Source organism: Gekko japonicus, unplaced genomic scaffold, assembly GCF_001447785.1.
Source record: "Gekko japonicus isolate JY-2015 unplaced genomic scaffold, Gekko_japonicus_V1.1 scaffold4027, whole genome shotgun sequence".
Classification (NCBI taxonomy): Eukaryota; Metazoa; Chordata; class Lepidosauria; order Squamata; family Gekkonidae; genus Gekko; species Gekko japonicus.
Window position 1 is genome coordinate 29,554 of NW_015163730.1, and position 20,941 is coordinate 50,494.

A 20,941-nucleotide genomic window follows, 5' to 3' on the forward strand; every position below is an offset into this window, starting at 1 on the left:
GGGGGGAAATGCAGATCTGTCCCTCACAGAGGAGGGAGAGCTTGCACCTGAATAAAACTTGGTCTTAAAGGTGCCACTGGACTGTTTTGGGTTCCTTGCTATGGGGGGGGGGACGTGCAGATCTGCCCTCACAGAGGAGGGAGAGCTTGTACCTGAATAAAACTTGGTCTTAAAGGTGCCACTGGACTGTTTTGGATTCCTTTTTTTGTCCAAAAATTTTTGGACAAAAAAATTCTCTTTACTTATTTTATTGTAAGCAACCTGCAAAACTATGTCTATGATATTTATTATCTCATTTTTTAAATTATTATTTTTAAAAATTATTTAAAGATCAGTATCTTTAAAATTTCTTTTTCTTAAACTAATTTACACAGGGGGAGGGGAATACACACCTTGTTCTAGCTACCATTTATAACCCAAATAAAAACCAATATTTCATTTAATTTAATTTAATCATGTCTTCCATCTTCAGTCTTCAGGATCAATATAACTCCTATAAATTGTGAAACAATGGTCCCCAACCATATCTTAAAAAATAAACAAGTTAACCAACTCCAACATCTTCTTCTATCATTTCATTGCAGACAAAATCTGTATACAGTTTCTTCACGATGTCCATCCCCATATCAAAAGCCATCATTTAACAGAGTTAAATATATATATATTTATATATATCATAACATAATTTCAAATTTCCCCCCCATCTTTCTGTTTCCTCTTCCTTTTCCCCAACTTCTTTTTGATATCTATCCAACTTTCTTCATTTTAAACCTGAATTCATGATCTGAGCCTCAGTCAGCTCCAGGTCTTGTTTTCACTTACTGAATGGAGCTTCTCCATCTTTGATGTTGCCTATCTGGTGATGTCCATGTGTAGAGTCGCCTCTATGACCAGCGTGTTGTCTTGACAAAACTCTGTTAGCCTTTGCCCGGCTTCATTTTGTTCTCCAAGGCCAAACTTATCAGTTATTCCGGTTACCTTTTGACTTCCTACTTTAGCATTCCAGTCCCCATTCCAAGTTCATCTTTTTTTGGTGTTAGTTCTAGGAGGTGTTGTAGGTCTTCATAGAACTGGTCCACTTCAGCCTCTTCTGTGTCAGTGGTTGGGGCATAGACTTGGACTACTGTGATGTTGAATGGTTTGCCTTAGATTTGGACTGAGGTCATTTTGTCGTTTTTGAGATTGTATCCCATGACTGCCTTTCTCACTCTCTTGTTGACTAGAAAGGCCACATCATTTTTTTTACAAGATTTTTGGCCATCCACTTTAGTTCACTGATCCCAAAGATGTCGATGTTCAGTCTTGCCATGTCATTTTTTACCACATCCAACTTACTTTGATTCCTAGATCTTACATTCCAGGTTCCTGTGTTCTCTAAGTGACAGCCCTTCAAATACCTGAAGAGAGCAATCATCTCCCCTGAAAAGTACTGAGACTGATGCAGTGATTTCAGCTCATACTTTTATGTTAAGTGAAGAACAAGACAAAGACTACTGGCTCGCAGGTCGGCTTATATTCCCAGTAAACCCCACACCCAAAAACCCCACACCAGTGATAGGTTATTTACATAGTCAGGTGTTCCATAGGTCCTTGCTAGGATCCTAGCCCACCGATAGGTGCAGGCTAGGATCCGCTCGGGCCATTGTTCTCTGAGGCGAAGCTTGGTTGCTTCGCATGACCGCGTGGCGGCCCGGCCTTGCATGCGGTCGAACTTTGATACATAACACCCCCTCCACCTCCTCTTCTCCAGACTAAACATTCCCAAGTCCCTCAGCCTTTCCTCATAGGACTTGGTCTCCAGGCCTCTGATCATCTGTGCTGCTCTTATTTGTTTATTTATTACATTTATACCCCACCCTCCCAGCCATGGGCGGCTCTCCTCTGCCCGCACTCCATTCTGTCCACATCCTTTTTGAAGTGAGGCCTCCAGAACTGCACACAGGACTCCAGGTGTGGCCTGACCAATGCAGTGTACAGTGGGACTATGACATCTTGTGATTTGGATGCTATGTCTCTGTTGATACACCCCAAAATTACATTAGCCTTTTTTCTTGCTGCGTCACACTGGCTGCTCATATTTAACTTTTGGTCCACCCTTACCCCAAGATCTTGTTCACACACACTGCTTTGTGAACTGGCACTTGGTTAACCAGTATGCCATGGGCATGAGACTCACCTAAGCAGGGGTTGCATGACTGACTTGCTTGGGTAGGTTGAGCTGCACCTGCAACACAGACTCTCCTGGGCGCTGTTTGAGGCAGCTGTGTGGGTCCTGCTTGGCCTGGGGGAGAGTAGCAGTGCCAAATGGGAGGTGCCTCTGAGTGCACTCTGGGTCCCAAACAAGACAATTCTTAACTGCCACATTGGGTTAACTTGCAAGCCGCATATCCCCGTGGATGCAGGTTTATGGAGTTTTCACTGTACTTGTTACTGATTGTGGTCGGGCATAAGGATGCACATTTGCCAGTTAAAATGACACCTGCTGTCCTTTGTTTTTATCTTACAGGTAAAAAAGAAGAGTGTGTGATTTGCAGAGTTCCGTGTCGTACAATAATACTTTCAAGAGAGGTATAGGAAAAGTTACTTCGCATTTAGAGATTTACAATCAGGATATATTTGATTGATCACTGAGATTTAAAATTTTACAGGTATTTTATCCTACTGAGCTAGTTTAATCCAACCACAAACAAGAGCACAAGGCTAGAGCCAAGTATCACAAATATATCTGTAACAAGACCCTGGCTGGTAGGGTTGCCAGCCTCCAGGTGGGGCCTGGAGTTCTCCCAGTATTACAACTGATCCCGAGCCTACAGAGATCAGGGCTCCTGGAGAAAACGGCTGCTTCAGTGGGTGGACTGTATGGAATTATACCCCACTGAGGTCCCTCCCCTATCCAAATTCTGTCCTCCGTCCCCCAAATCTCCAGGAATTTCCCAGCCCAGAGTCTTGCAGTTCTTTCCACCTTGTATCGCTATCAGGCCCCTAATGTAGATTCAACCCAACCTGGAGACATACCCAGGAAAACCATATTGTGTAACTAGGTCCCAATACTAAGTGGAAAGAGGTTTAACTTGATAATGAAGAACTCTTAACTGTTCTGCTTTTACCAGAGAGAGGATGCCACTTTAGCATTTACCAGAGACAGGATGCCACTTAAGGTTGTTAGGCATTCTGGGAACTTCGTAGTGAAATCAGGGCTATTTTTGGGCAGGAACGCACAGGAACGGAGTTCTGGCTGGCTCCCAAGTTGGCCACGCCCAGCAGGAACTCATTAACATAATAGGCCACACCCAACAGCAGAAACTCATTAGGATTGGCTACATTAGGGGTGTGTGGCCTAACATGCAAAGGAGTTCCTGCTACAAAAAAGGCCCTGGGTTTTGACAACAAACAAGGTAAACAGAATAACAAGCAAAAGGTGGGTGTGGCTGGATAACCACACTTCTGGTAACATGGGGGTGCGTCCTAACGTGCTAATGAGCTGTGCTGTCAGGGGTGTGGCCCAATATGCTAATGAGTTCCTGCTGTTGGGTGTGGCCTATTATGCTAATGAGTTCCTGCTGGGCTTTTTCTACAAAAAGAGCCCTGGAACATGCTCTCCAGGTGAATGTATCTTGTTCAGACCCGCTCAGTTACATGCAAGGCAGACTCCTGATTGGGTCACCTTGATTTTTCTTGAGGAAATTCAGAGTGAAACAGTACTGTGTTGATCAGCTTTGGATCTGCACATTGGCCACTTGGTCACTTGCCATCTCATGGGGCTGCTTTCCCCCATCATCTTGATAAGAAGGGGCACTATTCATAGGTTGTCAAAATGACAGACTCGTATATAGCATGAAATTGCTTGCCATTCATTCTCTCTCTGTTCCTGCCCAGGAAGACTGAATAGAATGCACTGCTTGCTTTTTGTGCTTTCTCAGTCAGTGGCAAGTGTGCAAGGAATGATCCTAAAAATGGACTGCAAGATTAGCTAAGTTCATGGGCAGGCTCTAAGTCACTGAGCAGTAAGTTCAATGGGACTTTCTCTAAAGTAAGTGCGAATAGCATTGCAATCTTATTCTTGCACAATTTCTAATTATTGATGTACTTTAAAGTAATGAAGATTTTGGTAATGTTTACTTTGTTTCACTGCAGATGAATTCAGATATACAGTCACTGTTTATGGGAATAGATGGGTTGTGCAGAAAATATTCCAAAGAAGTCTCACAAGTGAGTTACATGTGAACAGATTTGAATGATTTGTCATCAGGAACATACTGGACGAGGGGTCTCCAACCTTTTCCAGCCTGTGGGCACGTTTGAAGGGTGGTGGGCCCAGCTCCTAAATGGTTGCCACAGAAGGGAGAGCCAACCAAAAATGTCAGTGAGATTTTGCAGAAATCTTATACTGGCTCTTCCACGTTTCAGGCAGACGTTCTGTTTAGTAGGATGCCTTTTTAAGATGAACATATTATTTAAAAATATTGTCTTGCATAGACTCCACTAACCTTAAGCTTGTGGTGGCAGCTGATTTCGAAGCCTCTGCTGAAAGAAACCACACAGCCAAGGAGATCTCCAGGGGCCAGTCAGCAGCCCTGCTAGGCAAAAGCCCCATCTGGCCCTGCCCACTTTCTAAAAACACTTGGTGGGCACCAGGAAAGGTATCGGGGCACCATGGTGCCCACGGGTGTCACATTGAAGACCCCTGTACTAGATGATAAATTAATCATTACATTGGCCTCTGTCAGAAGAAGAAGAAGAAGAGATTGGATTTATACCCCTGGCCCTTCACTCAGAGTCTCAGAGCGGCTTACAGACTCCTCTCCCTTCCCCTCCCCTCCCCACAACAGACACCCTGTGAGGTAGGTGGGGCTGAGAGAGCTCTGACAGAAACGGCTCTTTTTCAAGAACAGCTCTTATCAGAACTATGGCAGCTGCAAGTGGAGGAGTGGGGAATCAAACCCGGTTCTCCCAGATTAGAGTCTGTGCACTTTACTACACCAAACTGGCTCAAGCCTTGGTCCCTCTGGGTTATTGCTCCTTGTTCCTTGAGCAATACCCAGCCTTTTGGGTCCTTGAGGTTACACGCAAACAAATAAAACAGACCTTTAAAAATATATAAAGGTTTATTGAGGGCTTAAAAAAGATTTCACTATGCAGTACAATCTCTATAACGTAGCAGCAGAGAAAATAAAGAAGCTAACTGTCCTATCTAATATATTGTCAAACTTGGTGTCTCATTTGCCATGACTTAGGTTTGTTAAGGGGCCTGGAATGGATACTGGGAATTCCTGAGGGGTGCGTGTGGGGGTGTGAGTGTGAGAATTGCTTTGTTGTAGTGGCTGTATAACTCTACGTTGCCTCCCTTCTCAGGGATGACCTTGGTTGCTGTCTGTGCTTGCTCTTGTTGGAAGCAGTCTTAAACTCATCCCTTTCCCTGAGGTGCACTGGAAAATATGCATCCCGGAGGTCCAGCTTGGTAAAAATCTTCCCCTGGGATGCCTCAGCTAATAAGTCCTTGATTAGCAGGAGGGGGGTAGGCATTAGACATGGACACCGCATGTCCTGTCTAGCGTGAGCTGCAGCTGAGGCAAACGCTTTCCAGGTGTGAGTCAACGCACAGCCACTGAAGAGAGCTTAAATCGTCTTTACTTAACTTCACGTGCATTCAGTAGATCATTTACTCACAATCGAGCCGATAGCTGGATAGAGCGTTACATCTTTCTGATCTGGGTCAATCCTATGGCCGTGGTGAGAAAAGAGATGGGCTTCCCCTCTCCTTGTGGTAAGGGTTGATGGACAAAGAAACGGAAAAGAGCAATAAAACTCCTATCTTTGTGCCTCTGAGCTCAGGAAATTACTCTTAATGAGCCAGTCAGAGGGAAGCTTCTGGGACCCTTAACTGTGGACTCCAGTTCCCAGGTGCAACTACTCTTAAAGGTACATTAACGCTGGCTGGGGGCAGCACACCGCATTCAAATCTCTGTAATCCATACATAGTCTCAAATCCTCATCTTTCTTCTTCCTGAATAGCACTGGAGCTGCAAAGGGGGAGGTGGCTAGCCGGATGAAGCCCTGACTTAAGTTCTTGTCAGTGAACTGCTGCAACTCGTCTTGGTCGAGCTCATAGCATACAGTTTTGCTTTGGGTAATTTATGTCCAGGGAGGGTTTAGATAACACCGTCAGTCTTACGGTGATGAGGAAGCTCGTCTGGGTCCTCTTCCTTAAATACTCTGGCTAGGTCCCTATATTCTGCGGGGATTAGGTTCAGCTCTTCCCATGCCAAGCACACCTCCTCTGCGGCGGGGTGTGGCTCCTCCCCCCACTCCAGCCTCCAGCAGTGTGAGGGTGCCGGAGCTCCATTGCACATAGGGGTCATGGGCTTGGAGCCACAGGCTTCCCAGCACCATGGGGAACCTAGCCACCGGGTTCACTGTGAAAGACCGCATCTCCCAATGAGTTGACACCCCCACTAGTAAATGTACTGTGCGATGGTGGCAAGCCTTCTTCATGGGGGCGCCGTCCATCTGGGAGAATAACATGGGTTCTTTCAGTTTATGCACCTGAGCCCCCAGTCCTGTGACAATCACAGGACTAATAAAGTCTCTGGTACACCCTGAGCCTATAAGGGCCTGCACCCTAACATGGGTACCCGCTTCTGGGTTGATTATCGTTACAGTCAGATAGAACAAGGGTGGGGAGATATGCCTCACCCATTCTTGCACCAGAGGTTTTAGGACCTGTTGGCTGGTGCCCTTCACAGCTGGTCCCGGCCTTTTCCTGCCGACTGCACTTCGCCATCACTGGATGAGGAGGTAGACTCCTCCAGGGTATCGTGAGCTTCGGGTTGTAGAGCTTTTGGAGTCTTGGGCCGCTTCCCAGGTACCGTGGTCCTCTTCTCCTTTGGGTCCTTGCTTTTGTCGGGTTCGAGGTTAGGGTCTTTCTTTTGTCGGGTTCGAGGTTAGGGTTCTCAGGTTCAGTCCCGGCGCCTCCATCTTCGTCCCCCATCATGGTGTAGGCGAAGGTCAGAGGAAATAAGGAATTCTAACACTATGTCAGACCCTGGTCCAGTTACACTCAATAACTCTCACTTTGGCAGTGATAAGTTTATTAGAGAATATGCAAGAGCCAAAAGTCACCGTGTTAGAACTGAAGTCTTTTGGCGGGTACAGACGTATTACAGAAAATCAAACAGGTCCCATCCAGCCCCCCCGTGCAAAGATGACATCCACACTTCGCCTATTTGCCATGCCAACCAGGAGAGAGATACGTCCTGGTAATCTAGAGTCTGAGATGGTGCAAGAATGTGCTCAAGGTCACTTCTGCGAAAGTGAGAGGGGAGGAGAAGGGAATGGCTTGTGGAAAAGTTACATCTCCTAAAAGCAGGGCTCTTGTTGTAGAAAAAGCCCAGCAGGAACTCATTAGCATAATAGGCCACACCCAACAACAGAAACTCATTAGCATATCCAGCCACACCCGACAGCACAGCTCATTAGCATGTTAGGCCACACCCCCATGTTACCAGAAGTATGGTCATCCAGCCACACCCACCTTTTGCTTCTTATTCTGTTTACCTTGTTTGTTGTCAAAACCCAGGGCTTTTTTTTGTAGCAGGAACTCCTTTGCATGTTAGGTCACAAACCCCTTATGTAGCCAATCCTAATGAGTTTCTGCTGTTGGGTGTGTCCTATTATGCTAATGAGCTCCTGCTGGGCGTGGCCAACTTGGGAGCCAGCCGGAACTCCGTTCCTGTGCGTTCCTGCCCAAAAATAGCCCTGCCTAAAAGCAAAGGTCTCATTCACTCCCGCACACACTCACCCCGCCCAATATGGCAGCCAAAGCAAGCATAACATAGCAAGGTTTGACAATGAATTCCAATGTCATTGCTGCATCTCATTTCCCCCGACTTTTTCCATTCATAACAGAAACAAAATAAGCAAGAGCCGTGATTTACAGTGTGATCTTTAATGAAACAGCAAATAGCAACAAAGTTGAACCTCATAAACACACACACACACAAAGCTATCCAGGGAAAGTCTTCAGTCATGTTCTTCATGTGCTTTATGTGGTCCCTCTTCATACTTGGGTACTTAATTGGCAGACCTGACCTGGATAGCCCCGTGGAGTCGCCATAAGTCAGCTGTGACTCGATGGTGCTTTCCACCACCAACACTTAATTTGCAAGTTTCATCTGTGATACTAAAGCAACTTTGTTTGCCTGGATAGCATAATTATCCTTGACCCATTTTAATCTGACTTCAGACCTAGTTTGGGGATCAGGATACCCTATGCTGCCCTGGCAGATGGCTCCCATTTACAGACTGACAGAGGCAAGGCTTTATTACTGTTTCTTCCTGATCTTTTTGGCAACTTTTGACCTCGTACATCAGTTTTGTTGAGGTGCTTGGGAAAGATGGACCCAGCTCCTAAATGGTTGCCACAGAAGGGAGAGCCAACCAAAAATGTCAGTGAGATTTTGCAGAAATCTTATACTGGCTCTTCCACGTTTCAGGCAGACGTTCTGTTTAGTAGGATGCCTTTTTAAGATGAACATATTATTTAAAAATATTGTCTTGCATAGACTCCACTAACCTTAAGCTTGTGGTGGCAGCTGATTTCGAAGCCACTGCTAACTGTTTGTAAGACTATTAAATTAAGTCCATGCTTTCCCCAGCAAAGGTTAGTGTGAAAGGCTGTTTCTGTCAGCTGAGGGGATCTACACAGCCTCCTGTGATTTTGGAGGAACCAGGTTGATTTTAAACTATAAACCTTCCCCACAGATACCAGGTGTACTAAAGGTAGTGAGTGTCTAGGCTTTGGGTTTGCTGCTGTGAGGTAAATTTTGTGGTGCACAAGTAGAGTATGGAGGGCCAGCTTGGTGTAGTCGTTAAGAGCGGCGGACTCTAATCTGGAGAACCAGGTTAGGGTCCCCCACTCCTCCTCCACATGCAGCCAGCTGGGTGACCTAGGGTCAGTCACAAGTTCTCTCAGAGCTCTCAGCCCCACCTACCTCACAGGGTGCCTGTTGTGGGGAGAGGAAGGGAAGGCGATTGTAAGCGGCTCTGAGACTCCTTTGGGTAGTGAAGGGCAGGGTATAAATCCAATCTCTTCTTCCTTCAGGTAATGAAGAGTGGGATATAAAACCCACTTTATTTATTCTCAAGTAGGTTTCAAGAGCAGATCAGACAACAACACGTCTCCAGATAGACAAAAGAGAAACCTGGCCGAGGCACATTAATGTAGAGAGTAGTTTCAGCTTTCTTTAATTCTTCCATGCTTAAACAGGCCTTTACCAATTAGCTACAGGATTCCACCCACACCAGCCTGCCCTTTCCCAAGAGTCGGATTAAATGGCACCAGGTCTGCTCATTGCCAGAGACAGGCCAATTGCGTATTCTGTTCTCTGTCAGAAGCAGAGCCAAACCACTCTGCCAGGCTGCCGGGCTCTGCTGATTGTCACGTTGACTAATGTCTTCATTTGTTCCAGCCTTTGTAGTTTACTTTCACTTTTCGGCCGTTGGGTCTCATCCCTTCCTAGCCCTCTCTGCCATAAATTCCGAGGGATGGGAGGAGTGGGTGTGAATGTCATATATCTGTGTGTATGTATGGCGGGAGTTCGGTTAGCTTTGCTTGTAACAACTTTCCCATGAGAACGGCCCCAAGATGTCTGGCCGTCAGGAGCCTCTCATCCTTGGAGAAACATCTGTTGCTGGATAATAAACTTTTGTAGCGCTGTGTACTATGAAGGGGGGGGGAGTGAAAGAGGGTGAGAGGGTGAATGCCCACTGCATGACCGTTGCATTGTGGGATACTGACCTATTGCCTATGCAATACCCAACCCTTGATCTGTTCTTTAGTCTGAACAAGAGATCTCTCTTGTGCACATCTAAATCTCTGTTTCTAATAAAGCTTTCATAAAAGACTATTAGGCTGAGAGTGGACTGACTCCAGGGTTTGACAGTGGCAGAGCTACCCTTCATTCTGTCTGCTCTTCTCCAGAGCCAGGCCTGAGCTCTCCCTGCCGTCTCCCAGAGGCTGAACTGAACGCCACTCCTGCTGCATTCCCCTTCAACATCCCATCCCATCCCCCTTCTTGAAGGTGATTGGATGCTGGAGTCGCACTCCCATAGGCTCCAGTGAGTGGCTGTTTCCCCCGTCAGGGGCCTTCTGTCCATCCTGGTGCTCCGCCTGTGCCCCTAGCCAAGAGGTGGTGCAGAAAGCATCATTCGTAAGACCATTAAATTAAGATTGTGCTTCTTTTAGTTGTGTTACGTGGCCATTTTTGTAAGCCACATTGGGCTGTAGAGAGAAGTGGGATATAATTGTTTTAAATAAATATGTAAATGACTTGTGTAGCAGCTTAATGGGGAACAGCCAGCAGAAGATTAGTATGGAAGCTGAGGTGGGAGCAATCATGAACAGGGTGGAGGCAGAGGGGCCAGGAAATGAAAGGGGGAGATGTGGGAGTTTGGGGGGGGGGGGGAGGACAGGGCCGCAGTGTGCCTGCAAGGAGACGGGGCCATGCCAGAGAGGGATGGGACACCTGACTGAGGTCCAGGAGGCGACAGGAATCACAAAGGCAGCAGTGATAGCCGGGAGCCTGGCAAAGACTGCTCGAAAATCTCAGACCTTGGCATTATCGGGAAATGTGAAATAAAATATGCCTCCCAGAGAGAAGCAACCAAGAAGACAGCCGTCAGCCTTTCCACAGGAGAAAGGACTGGCTTCAAGAGAGGGACTGTCAGAGGGGGTGACGAGGACTGTGGCCCTTGCAAGTGGACAGGTAACTCAGGTGAGAGGCAAGCCAAATAATTTGCAGTAGAGGAGCAGTGGAGGCTTACTTGATCCTGGGGAGACACCTTGTGGTGAGAATAGAGAGTGACTAAATAAAAGAGCCAGCTGAATTGCAGTGCTTGGGAGTTTCTGGCCTTTGTGATTCGGGAAAAGGGGCGGGGTCTGTGTAAACTCTTACAGCTTGATTTATGTATATATTTTAAAAATGCTTGAACCGACTAATGCTAGAAAATGAAGTAATTTGTAACATTCTCATAGAATCAGAGAGTTCGAAGGGGCCCTACAGGCCATGTAGTCCAACCCTCTGCTCAATGCAGGATCAGCCTAGAGCATCCCTGACAAGGGTCTGTCCAGCCGCTGCTTAAAGACCGCCAATGAGGGGGAGCTTACCACTTCCCTAGGCAGCTGATTCCACTGTTGAACAACTCTTGCTGTCAAAAAGTTTTTCCTAATAACCAGCCTGTACCTTCCTGCCCTTAATTTAAACCCCTTATCCTCTGCTGCCAACAGGAACAGCTCCCTGCCCTCCTGTAAGTGACAGCCCTTCAAATACTTAAAAAGAGCAATCATGTCCTCCCCTCAACCTCTTCTTCTCCAGACTAAACATTCACAAGTCCCTTAGCCTTTCCTCATAGGGCTTGGTCTCCAGGCCCCCAATCATCCTCGTTGCTCTCCAGAGTTTAATGGAGTTTAACTGTAGCACTATATCCACAATATCTAAAAAGAAACACAATGTTATAATATGCTATGTATGAATGTATTCATAGTTCAAATTGGTGCCTTCCTGCTCATATTACATCTGGTACGAGTTGGGTCAGGCTTCCACTTTGCACACCCAAATATGACACTGGGTTACCAAAATTCCCAACTGCCCTGGGACCTGATTTGGCTTGGGACCACAGCATGGGGTGGGGGGCTTCACCTGTTCCTCCCACACTATTCTCTCTAGCTGGAATGGCATTGGTAGGCCCTGTTTGCATGCGTTTGGGGCCGGGGGGGCCCTACATGCCACATGTGCAGTCAGTAACTTTTAGTTTGGACCTCAGCAGAAGTTTGAGACCTGGGAAATAGCTGACTGCAGGATGATCCAAGAGGAGGAAGCTTGAAATGAGTGATCCAGGTATGCCTAGTAGTGAGATGACACACTATGCCGTGGGAAGGTCGACACTGGATTTTGCAGCCTTTGAATTTCAGTGTCTAAAGAATTACATAGCATTAGATTTAACTTTATTTGTAGTGGTGGTTTTAGATGATTATTATATCAATTTTTTTAACATGATCAATAATGCCTTTTTTCTTAATTTGTAGATTTCACAATTCCAGGAAAAACACAGAGGGCATTTATTAACTTACTTCAAGGGAAAGGTACCCATAACTCTTGACTCATTGCTTTGAAGTGTCTGGGGAAAGGTTTGGTGAAAATTGCATTTACAGGTTTTTTACGTTATATTACTAAAATAATGTCTTTTAATAAACCAACACATTAGTAGGAAAGTTTCATTAAATGTCTCTTCTGACAAGATATTTATATAGCTTCCAACATTTTTGCATATGAAAATGGTGCACTCCTTTATGGTGGGACTGCAGACAGGCTGTTTTAGCCGAGCAGTACAGTCGGAAGAAGAAGAAAAAGAACGTACACATGAAAGTGATATTTGTTATCCATCTGGCTTCCCCTAGATGGTGGGGCTGGGACAAGGAGGTGGTCAGTAGTAATAACTCACCACTGAACCACTACAATCTCCTGTATTCCCATGAAGTGAGCTAAATCCATAGCCCCCTTTCTGCCACAAAAAAAATTGTTCCTGATTTTCCTTCTGCCCACTTTTTTATCCTTCTAGTTGCCTCTGAAATTTTCCATTGTTTTAGTTTTCATCTTGATGCTTTACCGATATGTTAACAGTACAATCCTAAACAGAATTACACCTTTTTGTAAGTTAGGCATATGCATTTGTGGTAGTTTGAGGAAAAACTCTTTCCAGGCCCAAACTCCTCACATTCTGTACCCCACCACCTCCTAATTTCTATTGATGCTCTAAGTGGTTCCCCCCCATCTGAGACTGCGATCACACATGCAGTTCGTGGCACTATAGTAGTGTTACCTAAGCAGATATGGGCCCCTGCAAACAAGAACATCTGTCTCTTGTGGTGCAGTCGTCAGCCTCCCGTGTTCCGCAATGGAAGTGGAATAAACAGATACCGGGGAAAGTCCAGTATTAACTGTTTGTTTGTGGTTCGCTCTGGGTTTTCCGATGTGGTTCGCTCTGGGTTTTCCGATGTCTGAATTCTCCTGTAGCAAAGGGAACCCGGAAGGGATGTCTGAACCTGCAGATCTGTTTCTGCTGCTAGGGTTTTTGGGTTTTCTTAGTTTTTTCCTATATGCACATAACCACATATACGCACGCATCGACCTGCATTTTTAAAACAATTGACTGGGCAGCACGCTCTGTGGCTGAGGTGCTGGCAGTAATGTGGATGCTTGACAATGGGATGGCTGTGTGAGTAACCCTCAACAGGGTGTGCTATCTAGATGACATGCCCTGCAACACTTTAAACCAGTACAATTAGAGGCGCCACCATAATGCACCAAGCTGCCAGTGTGATCGCAGCATGAGTGGTTTTGAAGAAGGAAATAGCAATAACAAAAGCATCTGATTGCCATTTATCATTCTTTGGGAAGGAAAGCTAAAAGGGAAGAAAATCAAATTTAATATCAAATAATATATTTTATTATTAGTTCACATAATAAAAAGTATTTGGTTTAAAGTTGGGGTTTTTTTTAATTGGGATGCTTGGAGGTAGAGTTCTCAGAAAAACAGGCCCGTCACTGCTGGAAGAGGACAGGGTTTTCCCAGAGACCGTTTTTGGCTGAGGCAAGGGCTCTTTTGGGGGTGGTTGAAGTCCAGGAGGAAGTGGTCTTGCAGCCATTTTGATGGAGCCTAGGAGCTAATATGCCCTAAGCCAAGATAAGGTTACCTGACAACAGCATTCCATACCCCTCTTTGAGAGGTTTTTTCCGTGATGGCACTATAGATGGTTGAAAGGCACGACATGATTAAAGACAGTGAAATTTTTTTCTATCAGAGTCAGTGTGCTAAAAGGAAAGTTCATGCTGAAATGGCTCTATTATTCTGCATAGATTACAAAATTGGATGGATATTGGAAAGCAACACAGCATGTGCAGCATACACAATATCAGCAACAGTAAGCAGCATTTTAATTAACATGACAGTTACATTTTGAATTGTATTTGTGAACAATAGCTTTGTATGAGTTACAGTTAATTCCCTTTTGTATGAGGTAGTTAATTCCCATAATCACCAGGTAGAAAAACATATGAGCCAGTCAACAAAAGTAGAGAAAATCTGTATATTTTGTGTAGAAGTGGAGCGGGTACTAAACTGGGGAGAATACTGGGACAGCAGTATTTATAGTCTGCCTTTCTTACTGAGACTGAAGGTAGATTACACTATGTAAATCAGAGCAATTAATAGGATGAACCAATAATAATGCAGTAAGACTAGGATTACAAAAATTGTACTGAAAGCAAAATTATTAAATAAGGTATGTCAAACAATGCAGTAAGAACAGGCTAATACATACAACAAACGGATAATACGTACCCTACTCAGTAGTACAATGTACAGTCTGATTCCTTTGTAAAAGCACTTTCGTAAACCAAATTAGGGATGGGCACGAACTGGAAAAAAGCAGTTTAGTTCATGATTCGTGTTGAGTCCTTGCAGACAGAGATCCAGCAGTGGGTGCCTTCAGGGAACAAGAGGAAGCTTCAAAGTCTCTGCGAAGAGCATGTTCTACCTGCCTATCACAGTGATCCTTGGGAAGACTGTCTGCCTCCATGGGAAGAACAGAGTTAGAGGCGAAACTGGTGACTGGTTCATCTACAACTGGTAGCTTGATCCTCTAGGTCGCTTCTGGTATCAGAGAGCAAAATTTGGAGAAAACCTGGTGATTACTTTTTGGTTTCATGGGGTTTCATGGAAATTCTAAAATCCATTCTCTCAGCCATCCAGGAAAAGAATTTCCTGACATCCATCATCTATCAGAGGCCTATTTACATATTCCCATAAGGGAGTCCTTCATTTTGCTCACGATGACATTCATTATTTATTTATTTATATTTATTTATTTATTATTTACATTTCTATCCCGCCCTCCCCGGAGGCTCAGGGCGGCTAACAGCATATAGCTAATAAAACAGTAAAAAACAATACAAAATATTAAAATTACATCATAATTTATAACCTATCTGAAGCAGAGCTATCTAAACACAAGATGGCAGTCCTCTAAACGTCCCATTCTTGCCCATGATGCAAAAAAGTATATTTAGGGCTTTGGTAATCCATGCCCATATCCAGATGTCCTCCAGGGCGTCGATGGTATACTGATGCGTTAGTGGTATACTGGTGGTGGTGGCGGCTCCTATTCGAAAGCCTGGCGGAAGAGCTCCGTCTTGCAGGCTCTGCGGAACTGTACTACCGAGCTCTACCATTCGGCCTAAAATCATCCCCAAGAGTGTTCACTAAGATTTTGGTAGCACTGATTGCACATCTCTCACTACAGGGTGTATCTCTCTTTCCTTACCAAGACAACATTTTGGTAAAGGCACTATCCTTTCAAGGGGGTGTGGAAGCATTCATCCTGACAGTGCAAACGCTCAAGGAAAACGGCTTGATCGTAAATATGGAGAAGAACAATCTACATCCGACCCACGTTCTGATACACCTGTGAGGGCAGAGTGTTCATTTCACAGGAGAGGCAACAAAAGCTCAGATCTCTGATCACCGAGATGCTGAAGGAATCCAAAGTAGAAGTGATGATGCTGGCCAAGCTTCTGGGTATGATGGTCTCCTGCCAGGAGATCGTCCAGTGGTCAAGGTTCCAAGCTCATCCTCTACAGAGATTCATTCTGCTTGTTCAGGAAGACATCGGCAACAAGAGATACAAGCTATTTCACCTGCCAGAGACTTTGCTACAGCAATTACAGTGGTGGCTGGAGCCTTCCTGTTCCCCAATCAAGGACCCAAAACAGATAGTGATGACTATAGATGCCAGTCTCTTCAGCTGGGGAGCTGCAAGGCAGAATAATACCTTTCGATTTATTGATCGCTCATCCTGCAGAGCTGCTGGCTCTGAGCGATTTACAGTTACACAAGTTTTCACACGGGACTACCAATGATTCATAGGGGGGAAGGGAGGACAACATATAATTCTTTAAATCGCACACTTTTGCAGCCGGCTGTCAGGATCCACAGCAAGACAACGAAGAAGCCCACGCTTCCAGGAAGGTTTACTTTTATTGAAAAGCCATAGATGCAGTAACATGAACACTGTTAGGAATGGCGGACTACCTATGCGCCTAAGAGGATATAGGGCATTTGTATGCGCGCCCCCCCCCCAGCAATACCCAGTTAGATGGGCTCCTGCACGCGGGAGATGGCAAGAGTCTCTAACAGTAGCGAAGCTGGGAACTATATGGACTGCTGACCATTTCATTGTCTCTAGCCAAGGTGGGCATTAGCAATTCCAAAGCTTTGATAGGTGGGATTTGATGGTTGGTATTATGGGTTGCTGTAAATTGGAAGTGACTTGACGGCAAATAACAGACACATTTGGGCAATACCTGGCAGCAGTAACTTCCCCCTTTCTGCCTGTCCGCTTCCAGGAGAGAGAAAATTCTTTAAAACTGAATATGGGGATTGTATCAAGGCCAAATCCTAAAATAAAATGCATTTCTCTACATGTAGCAATTCTGCCCAAATCATTTCATCATTTGTAATATTAAGCAAAACAGAAGAAAACCAAATACTATACAGGAATAAATATGAGATGCTGTTAGTGATTTACATCTTTAATAGCATTCTTTTAGTTAGACATCTTACATATTATTCTTTGACTGTGTATCTCTATTCCAATAGAAGGGACTCATCGATGGAAGTAGATTACATACCACCTTCAGTGAGAAAAGTAAGTGGCTTTCCCTTTTCTATGTGGACAAGTGAGTATGCACAACAGAATGTTGCAGGTTGTTTCCTACTTTGTGTCTGGCGTACTCCTTACATTCAGCCCCATGTTGAAAGTGCAGTCATCCCACTGCACTTCTCCTTTCCCTTGCTTTTTATCTCTGCTTGTTCCTCCTAACTCCCCTCTAAAAAAAATTCCCTTTCCTTCCTTGGTCTCTCGGGTCTTCTTCTTTTCCTTTCCTTTCCCTTTAACTCTACCTTTTTCTCCAGCTATAGGAAAGCTTAAAAAGGGCTCAAAATCTAAGCCCCTTCAGGTAGCCTCTACGGTGTCTGCTAGTCAAGGTCGTGCTCCAGTTTCTAGTTCTACTCTAATCCAGATATGGATCTTACCCAACAGGCACCGTTGTCAGAAGCCGAACTATCTGGCTATCAGTCTCTTGCTGGCTCACCAACGCACAGCATGGATGATCGACACCGACCACCTCCATCGCCTCCCTTAACTTGGGATCAAGGCCAATGGCGATACCTTTATGGCAGCTATCCATACCCACAATGGGCCCTTCCTCCTCCGCCTCCACCGCCGATGGAGTGGGATCGTCAGTCGGTGTCATCCAGAGTATCTCAGTATAGAGACCCAGCATCAGGGTCGAAGAGTTCGAGGCTGACACACAACTCGTGCCCAGCCTCCCTCCGGCACCGATTGCGTCGGTACCGACTAATGTATCATCGGTACCGATTTTGCCCGCTCCATCTTCTGAGCCTTCTGAGGATTCCTCTAGTGCAGACAAACTCTCTAATCAAGGGGATGATGCAGACCTTCCTTCTCCACCTCCGGATGTTGAGGCCGATCTCCCTATTTCACCTTCAGAGGATGTCAAGTCATATGGTGACTTTATTCAGTGGATGGCATTAGACCTCTCCATGAATCCCATCTTAATATCGCACATGGTCGATGATAATGTTTTTGACATCATGCAGTCTAGCACTTCATCCTCTGTAGCCAAGACTCTCACTACTTCAGTTGCCTTGCGTAGACATGCTTGGCTTCGCTCTTCGTCACTCCCTTATGACACTCAGTCTACAGTGGAGGATCTTCCCTTTGAGGGTGCTGGTTTATTCAGTTCTACCACTGATTCTATGCTCCAAGAATTGGACAAAAGTATTAAGACGTCTCGTAGCCTGGGGATCTCCCTGTCATCAAAATACAATAAGCCTAAACAATGGTCTAGGCAATCATGGTCACACAGACCGTCCTAATTGAAATCTCCCTCCGATCAGTGACAAAGATCGCCTACTTCTCAGTCTCGCTCCTTTGGAAACAAGCCAACGTTTTCGTCCTCCGTGCAATATAAGCAGAAGACCTCAAAAAACCCTAAACAGGGCCTTTGACTCCCTTCCCATGCTAGCCACTCGTCTTGTTCCATTCCTCGACGCCTGGCAAAAGATCTCAATGGACAAATGGGTTCATTCTGTCATCAAGGATGGTTATCTCATCAAATTTTTTCAAATCCCTCACTTCTCTCACTTCGTTCAAACACCGGCATCACCGGTTCTGCTTCAAGAAGTTCAATCTCTTACCGCAAAGGATGCCATAGAACCTGTTCCAGCAGCCGATTACCGTCAAGGTTTTTATTCTCGGTACTTCACGGTTTCGAAAAAGGACGGAGGCCTCCGTCCAATCATGGACCTCAGAAATCTAAATCAGTTTATCATCTACAAAAAATTTCGAATGACCACCCTCCAAAACATCCTGCCACTACTGTCACCAGGAGCCTGGATGGTCACCTTTGATCTGAAGGATGCATACTTCCATGTGTCGATTCACCCCTCCCACAGGCGCTTTCTCAGATTCACTGTCAGGGGAGCACATTACCAATTCAAGGCTCTTCCCTTTGGGCTTTCTACCACCCCCAGGGTCTTTACAAAGGTGATGGTTGTCATAGTGGCACATCTACGTCTCCAGGGAATCCAGGTATTCCCATATATAGATGATTGGTTGCTGGTTGCGGAGTCAAAACAAGTCCTTATTCGTCATATCGACCTCACTCTTTCGACTCTGGCATCTCTGGGTGTTCTTGTAAATCTTCAAAAATCCATGCTTCAGCCTGCAACTCGAGTAAAATTCATCGGGGCGGTCATCGACTCTCTGGACGCTCGGGCCTACTTACCCCGTCAGAGAGCGGAATCTCTCTGTTACGAGATTCAACTGTTGTTCCACTCAAACAAAACCTCAGCAGTCCGTATCCAAAGGTTGTTGGGTCTTATGGCAGCCACCACATCGGTGCTCACATGTGCATGTTTCCGCATGCGCCCGTTACAATTGTGGTTCCTAAAGAAATTCCGTCCCCAAAGCCATCCTCCGGACCTACCCATGACGGTTCCTCCTCATGTCCTCCACTCTCTTCGATAGTGGCTATCCGAGACCAATCTATTTGCAGGGGCTCCATTCCAAATTCCTGCTACGACAGTATCGATCACCACAGATGCCTCTCTATGTGTGTAGGGGCACAATAGGACTCTCAATTGATAAACCGCCATATCAATTACCTGGAGCTTTTGGTGGTACATTATGCCCTCCGGTCGTTCCAACGTGCGGTAGCAAGGAATGTGGTCATGATTTTTACAGACAACACAACCACCATGTCTTACATCAATCGTCAAGGAGGCACGGTGTCCAGAGCGCTTTGCTGGCTGGCCTTGAGCATCTGGGAGGACTGCCTCCAATGAAAATCGGTCATCCGGGCTGCCCATCTGCCAGGAATTTTGAACGTCCATGCAGACTTCTTAAGCAGAGGGGGAGCAACGGACCACGAATGGGAACTCAACTGGAAGTACCTTTGGCCCATTTTCAACCAACTGGGTCATCCAGAAGTAGATGCGGACTTCTTAAGCAGAGGGGGAGCAACGGACCACGAATGGGAACTCAACTGGAAGTACCTTTGGCCCATTTTCAACCAACTGGGTCATCCAGAAGTAGATTCTTTGCAACTCGCCACAATGCGAAATACTGCCTGTTTTGTTCAAGGGTGGGAATAGACCCTCTGTCCATGGGGGACGGCCTATTGATCTCATGGACACCTCACTTCGTGTTTCTCTTTCCTCCCCTTCCTCTCATTCACTGGGTCCTTATCAAGATCCAGCAGGACAAACCTCATTGTCTCCTGGTGACCCCGTGGTGGCCTTGCCAACATTGGTTCCCTCGACTACTTCATCTCTCCAAAGGCTGCTTCATTCACTTCCCTTGGGTACCGGATCTTCTTCTGGCCCAACGGGGCCAGATTCTGCATCATGATCCTCTGAGCTTCAAGTTGACAGTGTGGAGCATACACTTTCCATAATACATGACAGAATAGATGAAGTTCTTCTCAATTGTCGCAAACCTTCCACTAGAGCCTCGTATGATGGGAAGTGGACCAAATTTCTGCAGTATTTGGTCTCTCTCAAATTGCCTCCTCCCCCGTCTGATTTGAGGTCAATTTTTGGTTTTATTTTGTCTAGAATGGACATGGGACTCAGTTTCTCTTCTGCGAAAGTTTATTTAGCTGCGGTGTCAGCACACCATCCATCCATAGATGGGTTTTCAGTTTTTTCTCACCCACAGACAAAGAAGTTCTGTAAAGGTTTCATACGTTTGTACCCCCCTCGCCGTGAACCCATTCCGGCTTGGGATTTGGCTTTGGTCCTCACCTTTTTGATTGGTAGGCCCTTTGAACCTTTAGCCACTTGTAGTTTGAAGTTATTATCGTTGAAAACAGCATTTTTGGTGGCCATTACTTCCGCTCGTAGAGTGAGCGAATTGTCTGCACTTAGATGTGACTCACCATATCTTAGTTTTTCCCCCCAAGGGGTTTCTCTCGTTTTGGACATTTCCTTTTTGCCTAAAGTTGTGTCAGAGTTTCATTTATGTTCTGACATAGTTCTCCCCACGTTTTTTCCATCTCCCTCCAATGAGGAAGAGCGCAGACTGCACTCTCTGGATGTTAAGAGAGCGCTCTTATTTTATTTGGGTAGAACCAAGTCTTTCCATAAGTCTCCGGCATTGGTCATATCTCATAGTTTGCCTTCCCAAGGGAAGAAAATTTCCTCACAATGTTTACCCATGTGGATTGTGGAGGTTATCAAACTTTGTTATACTCTGGCACGACGGCCACTCCCAGGACAGATTCGGGCTCATTCCACAAGG

The 20,941-nt window shown here is 45.6% G+C and overlaps 1 protein-coding gene across 1 annotated transcript in view; it reads left to right on the forward strand.

The window, feature by feature from the left end:
- RNF212 (ring finger protein 212) overlaps nucleotides 1–20,941 on the forward strand; it is a 47,180-nt gene that overhangs the window by 10,574 nt on the left and 15,665 nt on the right. Inside the window, exons 2-7 of the mRNA XM_015407874.1 lie at nucleotides 2,507–2,568; nucleotides 4,135–4,209; nucleotides 12,083–12,139; nucleotides 13,914–13,978; nucleotides 14,165–14,167; nucleotides 16,717–16,762. Coding sequence (XP_015263360.1) covers nucleotides 2,507–2,568; nucleotides 4,135–4,209; nucleotides 12,083–12,139; nucleotides 13,914–13,978; nucleotides 14,165–14,167; nucleotides 16,717–16,762 — 308 coding nt within the window. The remainder of the gene's footprint in view (nucleotides 1–2,506; nucleotides 2,569–4,134; nucleotides 4,210–12,082; nucleotides 12,140–13,913; nucleotides 13,979–14,164; nucleotides 14,168–16,716; nucleotides 16,763–20,941) is intronic.